We start from the raw sequence: 12189 nt of genomic DNA on the forward strand, positions 1-12189 counted from the left end.
ATACAACAACCACACAAAAATAGATGTGACATCTTAGTAAAAAGTATGGACTTCTCAGGCTAAAAGGTTTCATGGTAATCAAGATTTTTAAAGTCCATACAGTTAAAGATGTGACTTTAAATTTTAAAAATATTGTTATTTATACAATGATCACTACCAAATGCTAACAAAATTGTATGCAAACTCCCATATATTTTTTAGTCTTTCAAATGCATGCTGTGTTCTTTTAAAGTATGATCCCAAGTAAAATTAGAAAAAAATATTCTATAAACACCAAAGAATTTAAAAAAATTTAAAAAAAACAAACACCCAAGAATTATTTAATGGAACTCCTCTGCCCACAAACACCAGTATTATTGTATTTGCTTAATTGCCAGAGATGACCATCTCTTAATGTTAAAATTATATTATGTATGCAGTATAATTCAAAATAACTACATTACAACAATAATTTCTAAATGTAATACACCAAATACAATTAAAATTCATGACATTTTTACAAGTATAGCTTTGGCATTCTTCATTATTACATCAGGATTCTATGTGGATTGACTCTCAGGTGTGGACAAAGAACACTTGTCAACTTGGAACTTAGCCCAGGCTGCCTGGCAAATTGGTTTTGAAATTATTTAAGGAAATAAATTCTCAGAGGCTGTAAACACATGATATAAAGTTGAACATCCAGTCAAAAGCATGTACATCATGTTCTATGTGTAAGACTCTAGCAATGTGTCTTTCTACACATGACAGAAAAGGGAAATTAAGTTATAATCTAAAGATTTCTAGTGGTAGCCTAGAACCAAAGGAGCAATGCCATGGTGTGAATAACTGAAGCTTGCTCACATTACCCAACTAATTTACAAAGTTAGAGGCTTTACTTTCTACAGAAGTTATCTTCTTCAAATGTTGCAGTAAATAAAATTTTTATGAAAAGATATTTAAAATATCTTAACAGAGCTTACTTTGAAGGAAATCTATAGATAAAGTTTTTGGTTAAAGAACACATTCCTTGATAGGACTTCAAATTTATCTTTCCCATAAATCTATAATTCATTTGAAGTACATTTTGCTTTTTGGTTTTTTTAAATATGAAATTTGTTGTCAAATTGGTTTCCATATAACACCCAGTATTCATCCCAACAGGTGCCCTCCTCAATACCCATCACCCCCCTCCCTCCCACACCCATCAACCCTCAGTTTGTCCTCAGTTTTTAAGAGTCTCTTTGGCTCCCTCCCTCCTTAAACTTTCTTTTTTTTTCGTCCCCTCCCCCATGGTCTTCTGGTAAGTTTCTCAGGATCCACATAAAAGTGAAAACATATGTATCTGTCTTTCTCTCTATGACTTATTTCACTTAGCATAACACTCTCCAGTTCCATCCACGTTGCTACAAAAGGTCAGATTTCATTCTTTCTCATTGCCAAGTAGTATTCCATTGTGTATATAAAACACAATTTCTTTATCCATTCATCAGTTGATGGACGTTTAGGCTCTTTCCATAATTTGGCTATTATTGAAAGTGCCACTGTAAACATTGGGGTACAAGTGCCCCTATGCTTCAGCATGCCTGTATCCCTTGGGTAAATTCCTAGCAGTGCTACTGCTGGGTCATAGGGTAGATCTATTTTTAATTTTTTGAGGAACCTCCACACTGTTTTCCAGAGTGGCTGCACCAGTTTGCATTCCCACCAACAGTGCAAGAGGGTTCCCGTTTCTCCACATCCTTGCCAGCATCTATAGTCTCCTGATTTGTTCATTTTAGCCACTCTGACTGGCATGAGGTGGTATCTGAGTGTGGTTTTGATTTGCATTTCCCTGATGAGGAGTGACATTGAGCATTTTTTCATGTGCCTGTTTTCATTAGAGAAGTGTCTATTCATGTTTTCTGCCCATTTCTTCACTGGATTATTTGTTTTTCAGGTGTGGATTTGGTGAGTTCTTTATAGATTTTGGATACTAGCCCTTTGTCTCATATGTCATTTGCAAATATCTTGTCCCATTCCATTGGTCGCCTTTTAGCTTTCTTGATTGTTTCCTTTGCAGTGCAGAAGATTTTTATTTTCATGAGGTCCCAATAGTTCATTTTTGCTTTTAATTCCCTTGCCTTTGGGGATGTGTCAAGTAAGAAATTGCTGTGGCTGAGGTCAGAGAGGTCTTTTCCTGCTTTCTCCTCTAGGGTTTTGATGGTTTCCTGTCTCACATTCAAGTCCTTTACCCATTTTGAGTTTATTTTTGTGAATGGTGTAAGAAAGTAGTCTAGTTTCATCCTTTGGCATGTTGCTGTCCAGTTCTGCCAGTACCCTTTGTTAAAGAGACTTTTTTCCATTGGATGTTCTTTCCTGCTTTGTCAAAGATTAATTGGCCATACTTTTGTGGGTCCAATTCTTGGGTTTCTATTCTATTCCATTGGTCTATGTGTCTGTTTTTGTGCCAATACCATGTTGTCTTGACTGCAGCTTTGTAGTAGAGGCTAAAGTCTGGGATTGTGATGCCTCCCGCTTTGGTCTTCTTCTTCAAAATTACTTTGGCTATTCGGGGTCTTTGGTAGTTCCATACAAATTTTAGGATTGCTTGTTCTAGCTTTGAGAAGAATGCTGGTGCAATTTTGATTGGGATTTCATTGAATGTGTAGATAGCTTTGGGTAGTATTGACATTTTAGCAATATTTATTCTTCCAATCCATGAGCACGGAATGTTTTTCCATTTCCTTGTATCTTCTTCGATTTCCTTCATAAGCTTTCTATAGTTTTCAGCATACAGATGTTTTACATCTTTGGTTAGATTTATTCCGAGGTATTTTATGCTTCTTGGTGCAATTGTGAATGGGATCAGTTTCTTTATTTGTCTTTCTGTTGTTTCATTATTAGTGTATAAAAATGCAACTGATTTCTGTACTTTGATTTTGTATCCTGTGACTTTGCTGAATTCATGTATCAGTTCTAGCAGACTTTTGGTGGAGTCTATAGGATGTTCCACGTATAATATCATGTCATCTGCAAAAAGTGAAAGCTTGACTTCATCTTTGCCAATTTTGATGCCTTTGATTTCCTTTTGTTGTCTGATTGCTGATGCTAGCACTTCCAACACTATGTTAAACAACAGCGGTGAGAGTGGGCATCCCTGTCGTGTTCCTGATCTCAGGGAAAAAGCTCTCAATTTTTCCCCATTGAGGATGATGTTAGCTGTGGGCTTTTCATAAATGGCTTTTATGATGTTTAAGTATGTTCCTTCTATCCCAACTTTCTCAAGGGTTTTTATTAAGAAAGGATGCTGAATTTTGTCAAATGCTTTTTCTGCATCGATTGACAGGATCATATGGTTCTTATCTTTTCTTTTATTAATGTGAATTATCATGTTGATTGATTTGTGAATGTTGAACCATCCCTGCATCCCAGGAATGAATCCCACTTGATCATGGTGAATAATTCTTTTTATATGCTGTTGAATTCGATTTGCTAGTATCTTATTGAGAATGTTTGCATCCATATTCATCAAGGACATCGGCCTGTAGTTCTCTTTTTTTACTGGGTCTCTGTCTGGTTTAGGAATCACAGTAACTCTGGCTTCATAGAATGAGACTGGAAGTTTTGCCTCCCTTTCTATTTTTTTTGGAATAGCTTGAGAAGGATAGGTATTATCTCTGCTTTCAATGTCTGGTAGAATTCCCCAGGGAAGCCATTTGGTCCTGGACTGTTATTTGTTGGGAGATATTTGACAACTGATTCAATTTCTTCGCTGGTTATTGGTCTGTTCAAGCTTTCTATTTCCTCCTGATTGAGTTTTGGAAGTGTGTGGGTGTTTAGGAATTTGTCCATTTCTTCCAGGTTGTCCAGTGTGTTGGCATATAATTTTTCATTGTATTCCCTGATAATTGCTTGTATTTCTGAGGGATTGGTTGTAACAATTCCATTTTCATTCATGATTTTATCTATTTGGGTCCTCTCCCTTTTCTTTTTGAGAAGCCTGGCTAGAGGTTTATCAATTTTGTTTATTTAAAAAAAAAAAAAAACTCTCGGTTTCGTTGATCTGCTCTACCATTTTTTTAGATTCTATATTGTTTATTTCTGTGCTGATATTTATTATTTCTCTTCTTCTGCTGGGTTTAGGCTGTCTTTGCTGTTCTGCTTCTATTTCCTTTAGGTGTGCTCTTAGAGTTTGTATTTGGGATTTTTCTTGTTTCTTGAGATAGGCCTGGATTGCAATGTATCTTCCTCTCAGGACTGCTATTGCTGCATCCCAAAGCATTTGGATTGTTGTATTTTCATTTTCATTTGTTTCCATATTTTTTTTAAATTTCTTCTCTGATTGCCTGGTTGAGCCATTCATTCTTTAGTAGGGTGTTCTTTAACCTCCATGCTTTTGGAGGTTTTCCAGACTTTTTCCTGTGGTTGATTTCAAGCTTCATAGCATTGTGGTCTGAAAGTGTGCATGGTATGATCTCAATTCTTTTATACTTATGAAGGGCTGTTTTATGACCCAGTCAGTATGTGATCTTTCTTGGAGAATGTTCCACGTGCACTTGAGAAGAAAATATATTCTGTTGCTTTGGGATGCAGAATTTTAAATATATCTGTCAAGTCCATCTGATCCAATGTATCATTCAGGGCCCTTGTTTCTTTATTGATCCTGTGACTAAATGATCTATCCATTACTGTAAGTGGAGTATTAAAGTCCCCTGCAATTACCACATTCTTATCAATAAGTTTGCTTATGTTTGTGATTAATTGTTTTATATATTTGGGGGCTCCCGTATTTGGCACATAGACATTTATAATTGTTAGCTCTTCTTAATGAATAGACCCTGTAATTATTATATAATGCCCTTCTTCATCCCTTGTTACAGCCTTTAATTTAAAGTCTAGTTTGTCTGATATAAGTATGGCTACTCCAGATTTCTTTTGACTTCCAGTAGCATGATAGATAGTTCTCCACTTTCAATCTGAAGGTGTCTTCAGGTCTAAAATGAGTCTCTTGGAGACAGCAAATAGATGGGTCTTGTTTTTTATCCATTGTGATACCCTATGTCTTTTGATTGGAGCATTTAGTCCATTTACATTCAGTGTTATTATAGAAAGATATGGGTTTAGAGTCATTGTGATGTCTGTAGATTTCATGCTTATAGTGATGCCTGTGGTACTTTGTGGTCCTTGCAACATTTCACTCACAGAATCCCCCCTAGGATGTCTTGTAGGGCTGGTTTAGTGGTGATTCATTCCTTCAATTGTTGTTTGTTTGGGAAGACCTTTATCTCTCCTTCTATTCTAAATGACAGACTTGCTGCATAAAGGATTCTCGGCTGCATATTTTTCCTGTTCATCACATTGAAGATTTCCTGCCATTCCTTTCTGGCCTGCCAAGTTTCAGTAGATAGGTCTGCCACTAGTCTTTTCAGTCTCCCTTTCTATTTTAGAGCATGTTTATCCTTAGCTGCTTTCAGAATTTTCTCTTTATCCTTGTATTTTGCCAGTTTCCCTATGATATGTCGTGCAGAAGATCATTTCAGGTTATGTCTGAAGGGAGTTCTCTTTGCCTCTTGGATTTCAATGCCTTTTTCCTTCCCCAGATCAGGAGAGTTCTCAGCCATGATTTGTTCAAGTACACCTTCAGCCCCTTTCTCTCTCTCTTCCTCTTCTGGAATTCCTATTATATGGATATTGTTGCATTTGATTGCACCACTTGGTTCCCTAATTCTCCCCCTCATACTCCTGGATTTTTTTTATCTCTTTTTCTCAGCTTCCTCTTTTTCCATAATTTTATCTTCTAATTCACTTATTTTCTCCTCTGCCTCTTCAATCCGAGCTGTGGTCACCTCCATTTTATTTTGCACCTCATTTATATTATTTTTTATGACACTATTTCTTAGTCCCTTGATCTCTGTAGCAAGAGATTCTCTGCTGTCCTCTATGCTCTTTTCAAGCCCAGCGATTAATATTATGACTATTATTCTAAATTCTTGTTCCGTTATATTGCTTAAATCGTTTTTGATCCATTTGTTAGCTGTCGCTACTTCCTGGAGTTTCTTTTGAGGAGAATTCTTCCATTTCATCATTGTGGATAGTCCCTGGTGTGGCACAAAACTGCAGGGCACTTCCCCTGTGCTGTCTGGAGTAACTTGGTCGGCGGGGCCATAGTCACACCTGATGTCTGTCTCCAGCCCAGTGCTGGGCCACAGTCAGACTGGTGTGTACCTTAACTTCCCCTCTCTTAGTGGCAGGACTCATTGTGGAGTGGTGTGGCCCCTGTCTGGGCCTCTTGCACACTGCCAGGCTTGTGGTGTTTCTTTGATGGGATCTGGCATATTAGCTGGGGTGGATCCACAAGGTGCACAGGGGTGGGAGGGGCAGGATCAGCTCTCGTTGCCTTTGATGGTTCCCTGCGGGAGGGGCCCTGCAGCACCAGGAGAGAGGCCGACCCATGCCCATTCAGTGAACAGGTTCCCTTTGGGTTTTTGGCTGGGGGATGGGAGAGGGAGATGGCACTGGCTCACACCTTTGTTCCCCGTTGAGCTGAGCTCTGTCTTCCAGGGTTCAACACCTCTCCCTCCCAGTGTCCTCTTGCCCTCCCACTCTCCAAGCAGAGCTGTTGACTTATAACATTCCAGATTTAAGTCCCTCTGGCTGTCAGAATTCACGCAGTCCAGACCCTCCACTTTTGCAAGCCAGACTTGGGGATTCCACCTTGCCGGGTGGGCTGCCCCTCCACCACCCCAGCTCCCTCTTGTCAGTCCATGTAGTGCACACCACCTCTCTACCCTTCCTACCCTCTTCCGTGGGCCTCTTGTCTATGCTTGGCTCCAGAGAGTCCATTCTGCTAGTCTTCTGGCAGTGTTCTGGGTTATTTAGGCAGGTGTGGGTGGAATCTAAGTGATCAGCAGGACAAGGTGAGCCCAGTGTCCTCCTACACCACCTTCTTCTAAAGTTCCCTTCTATGAAGTACATTTTGGAAGTGGTTTGGGTTTTGTTTTGTTTTGTTTTGATTTGTTTTGTTTTGTTTTAAGTAATAGCACCAATAGAGAGAACTGTTAAATCAGTAAAAAAAAAAAAAAAAAAAAAACCTAAGTAATGTGGAAAATATTGATGAAGAGTGGAAAGATACCAGAGTTAACAAGATATCTGGTGAGCTCAATTTTCAAGACAGTCATATCTCAAGTGGGAACAGGCCCTACAACCTTGACACAGGTCTTGAGAAATGGAAAGGGAGAGCCACGGCACTGTGAAAGCAAGCAACATATGGGAAAGGGTGGGAGAACAGGTTCTGCTGTGTGGGGAAAACGGAGGCACCATTGGGAACAGGGGGTTGTATAGACCTTTTGCACTCCTCTGGCCCTTTCAGTGCTCATCTAATCCTCATGTCAAGTTTCACAAACTGTAGGAGTCTGACCTTGTTGATGTGACCTTCCATCTCTTCTGAAGTGCTTCTCAAGCAACAGTTTAAAGATCTGGTTATCAAGTATGAGAAAGATGATAATATCTACTCCATATTTCTTCTAATGTTAAACCCTGGAGGGTCGAGGACTCATGCACTAAGACACTAGGGGCTGGAGAGGAATCTCTCTCTCTCTCTCCCTCTCTCCCTCTCTCCCTCGCTCCCTCTCTCCCTCTCCCTTTCTTCCAGAAAACAAAAGGAAAGGTAGTGGATAAAGGTTTCCTTTTTTTTTTATCAAAGATGGCCACCCTTCATCTCACCCTCATGACCAATGTCTGGGAACAAGCTTTGAAATCTTCCCTTCCAGACTGTGATAGTAATTGCAAAGCCTATAGACAAAAGGTAACAAAAAATTAGACTCACCAAGATCAAGATGAACACCAGGAACAAATGAATTGAGAAAGAACATGAAGATAACAAATCCCAACACCATCAGGCATTTGGTGAGCAGAATCCTGTCTGATATCCTGTGCTGTAAGAGAGAAAAACACAACTCATTTACTAGGTACAATCTTCTGTTTCCTGCAATGTGTCCATCATCCTACATGACTTGAATCACTACAACTTTCTCCTTAAGATGAAAAATACAACATCTTGAACTTCAAAGAAGATAAGGTGATGCATTATAAAGAAAACTACAGATTTGGAATTACAGCATTCAAAACCTTAATATTTTATTAAAAAATAAACATAAGGTGATGCATTATAAAGAAAACTACAGATTTGGAATTACAGCATTCAAAACCTTTAATATTTTATTAAAAAATAAACACAATAAAGTTAAAGCATAGGACAATCCTTTTATAAAACATCTGACTAAATAGCTTATCAATATGATGCAGAAAGTGCTCCCAGATACACCACAAGAATTAGGTTAGATGTTGGTAAAACCACTGGGGAAACAACATGTAACTTCCAAGGACCTGGCCACACATTTCCACAGGTGCTACATGCTCACATCCTTTTAATTCAACTTTCCTCCTATTACACAAATCCCTGTTCATGGTGGCACCGAGGTTAACATATTCACGCAGTATATGACTCCTGCTGAAGGCTCCTACTATCTCCTTTCATGTTCACAGGGACTCTGGAAGACACTTGGCAGTCTCATAGCCATCAAGATGACATCATTGGTAGCCTGTGGAGTCGCTCAGGGGTGACGGGAGGTGCCAGAAAACTCTATAGTACCTTCATTAACCTTAAATGGTTAATGAAAGTACTATATCTCCTTTAAGTGGGCCTGAGTCACAGAGTAAGATGGGGTGAGGTCCCCAGAGGGTGCTGTGCCCCAAAAGCCACAGCTGTGTGGAGTTGGGGAAAGGAGAGAGATCCATGAAAACTGGCACAGATGAGCCCTGGGGCATCATGCCCTACCCATACAGGCCCCTATGTGAATCATGCTCTACCATGTGAACTGACAACTATGCCATGTCCTTTCCTAAGTATGGTCCTGCCAGCACATCTGTCTATGTATATCTAGAATTAGATAGATATAGACATGGATGTGTATATATGGATAGAAAGGGAGACATAGCGACAGATATTTATGGGTATACATATGGATAGAGATAGAAGTACAGAAAGATGGTATAGGTATAGGTATAGAGATACGGAGATAGATGTGTGTATAGGTATAGATTTTCTCTCTGGATTTCTCTACTCATACAGTTAAAGCTGCTGTCATAAAAACTGCAAGCATATTCTTACATGTTACACTGGCTCTGTCTGCAGTCCCTAGCCCCCTGCTCACGAATCATGTGGGCCACCTCCTGATTATCTCTTCCTTCCCCACCCACTGCCAAAGCTTGTGGTTCAACTGGCCCCTACTCATCTTCTCCTTCCCACTTCCAAAGAAGGCCAGTTTGGCTAGATGAGTCTATGATGGTGAATTAGGAGGAAAAGGGCATGGCCCCTCACTTGTTGTAAGGGGAGGCACTATAAACCCTCCATGCAGCCATGTTAATCATAGAACGTAGGTATTACCATGGGCAGTTCTAGGATTGGGAATGGAGGATCAGGAAGATCAAAGAACATTCCAGCATCACTTTGCTGGTGTAAGCGGAAATGATCCAAAATGTATTCCTATCTGTTATTTTTAGTGTCTGTCAAATTTTCTCCTTTTGCCTTTCTGGAGCTATCACAGTAAGAACTCTTTCATTTAATACAAGCTCCTTGTTTTTCCCTTCCACCTCTCTTCAATCCTCATCCACCTCGTACACAGAGAGATACACAATCTTTTCCCTAATTCACAGCCAGCACTACATGGTCTAGCAAAGCAAGCAGGATCTGCATAAACCTGGGGCCCAGAAAAGTGTCATAGCCACACCCTCCTTTCCTAACCCCAACCATCTCAGTGGTGCAGAGATTGGGAAGAGAGACCCAAAGGACACATTACCCATCATGACCACCATACCTAAATTTCTTTATAAAGGGACAAAATGTTCCTATCATAATAAGAAAGTGGGTAATCAATCTCTCCCTAGGAAAGAAACTACCTGGATTTGAAATTTCACAAAGATATAAATGTCTCCCAGCAGATCTGGAGCAGAGTTCTCTCAGCTAGGAGAGGGGTACTGTGTTCTCAGATAGGCTAAAAAAAGGTCTGTTAAAGCAGGAAAATTAGCAACAGAACTCAAAAGTTACAGCCCACCAGAAGTCAGAGCCATATGAGAGAATGTACACCACACACTCCATCTTTGTCCCTAAAGCTGTTCCATCTCACACTGCATGCCTCATCTGTTTCTGCCTCAATCTCCTCATCCACACAATGGGGACCATAAGACCTGCCTTTTAGGATCAGGAAGAGCTGCAAGAACCTCAGGCACCCAGCCAACTTTCTCTGCAGCTGCATTAACCATAGAAAGGGCCACTCTATCTCAAAGGGTATTTAAAAATTTTAACTTTTCCATTTCAGGACAAAATAGGCCTATCATGCCTGGAAAATGATTTTTCCCATTTATTCCTAGAAATAACTCATGTCTTGTGTACAACTATAGGAATAAAAAGAGAAATTACTTTCAGTCTTAACTTTTGTGAAGCAAGAGGTGATTCAGAAATCCCTGAGAGAATAAACCACAGTACCTTTTTCTGAAGTTCCTGGATATTGGTCTCCCAATTTTTATCTTCCTGTGAGATTTGTCTAAAAGAGAAAAAGGCAGTCTCATTATTTTCCTGGAGCTACTGAGCAGTGAGATCAGCAAGGCAGCAGTCAGCGCATGTCAGCATGGACCTTTGGCCTAGATACCAGGCACTAAGTGATGCCTGATTTGGCCACAGACTGGGCACACCTAGTCATTGAAGGTGACCAGTGAACTTGGGTTTATGGATTGGAAAATATATTTCTGTATTTCTGAAGAAAAGTAATACAGGAAATGAATGGAATGTTAAGGAAGCAAGTGTGCAAGCATGTGTATGTGTGAGCATGAGCACAAGGAATGTCAGAAGAATACTGACCAAAATGTGAACAAGGGGGATGACAGTAAGATACTTTTGTTTTTCTCTTTTTACTTTCTATTTTCCTATACTTTTTTTCAAAATGAAGTTATTTTATATTGACAACCAAACTTATTAAAGGAAAAAACATTAAAGAAATTCCACTTGCTTTAGTGGTGATTTTTATCAATGGAAATCAATTTTAAAGAACTTATGTGTGCTTCTCTCTCCTCTGGTCATGGGAACATCTGATCTGATTCAGTCACCCTCATTTGTTCCAACATGACTTTCCCTTTTAACCTTTCCTAACAGTCCACAATTTCTGCTTTATTTTCTTCCCTACTAACCAGGAAAAAGAGCTATACTGTGGAGAATTTAGTTTTATGAGCACTTATATGCCACAAGTATCAAAATAGGCTGACTACACAGCCAGAACAGACCCTAAAGGAAATCACAGCAGACGCAGGCAAATCCTGAAGACAATTTTTTAAAATAATACATACAAACAAAATCTGCAGAGCCAGCATCTTTCATTTACAAAGTTTCTCCTTTTAAGATCTATGCCTGTGGTGGAAGTTGGTCCCCAGCCTGCAATTCAGGGCCCTCCTGGAGCCTCAAGACACGAGGTCCTGCTTCCCAAGCACCACCTGGTGGAGGCTGGTCCTAGGCTAGGATGGAGCTGAGACAGCACTTTGCTAGAGAGAGTAAGATTCCACACATTCCCTGTAGCCTTCCCCCTACCCCCACTAAAATAACAGGCTTCAAGACCATACGGGATGACCCTCAAGGGTCAGCACAGTCACCACACCCAGCTCCTGTCATCAGCCCAGGAATACAGAGCTGCTTTCAGCAAACTGCAACATGTAAGATCATTCACACTACATTCACAGGGATTTGCATTTCCTTGCTTTGACAGACCCCTCATTCTAGCCCAGCTCCCAGCTCTGTGGCAGTAATGATTCAATGTCCCTGAAGGGTAGATATGCTCCTGCTTCTTCTATCAGCTCTCCCAAATTGAAGACAGGTTGGAACTCAGCACCTCATCAGAGTTGGAGGAAAAATTCATCCCTTCATTTTTACATATCAGCTTTGATTAAAAGCAAATGACAGGAAGTGAATTGAGTAGGACTTAAGTACTTTGAGGTCCCTGAAAATCAACTACTGGGAGAGTATTTTGTTAATTTCTTTGTTATATTAATTGTTTTTGATTCTTGTTATAGAACAAGTGTTATGTTTGAAGGTGTGACAGGCGGTGCTTGAGTGTGGATTCAATCCCCAGTGTCACTCTTTCCTAGCTGTAGAACCCTGGACAAGTTGCTCAAATTCTCTGAGCC

General features: G+C 39.9%; 1 protein-coding gene across 1 annotated transcript in view; it reads right to left on the reverse strand.

The window, feature by feature from the left end:
* Positions 1-12189, reverse strand: part of OCA2 (OCA2 melanosomal transmembrane protein) — a 504847-nt gene that overhangs the window by 275992 nt on the left and 216666 nt on the right. Inside the window, exons 17-18 of the mRNA XM_045448936.1 lie at positions 10505-10562; positions 7787-7895 (exon numbers count right to left, since the gene is read on the reverse strand). Of these exons, the coding sequence (XP_045304892.1) occupies positions 7787-7895; positions 10505-10562 (167 nt within the window). The remainder of the gene's footprint in view (positions 1-7786; positions 7896-10504; positions 10563-12189) is intronic.

The sequence above is a fragment of the Leopardus geoffroyi genome, chromosome B3, assembly GCF_018350155.1.
Source record: "Leopardus geoffroyi isolate Oge1 chromosome B3, O.geoffroyi_Oge1_pat1.0, whole genome shotgun sequence".
NCBI lineage: Eukaryota > Metazoa > Chordata > Mammalia > Carnivora > Felidae > Leopardus > Leopardus geoffroyi.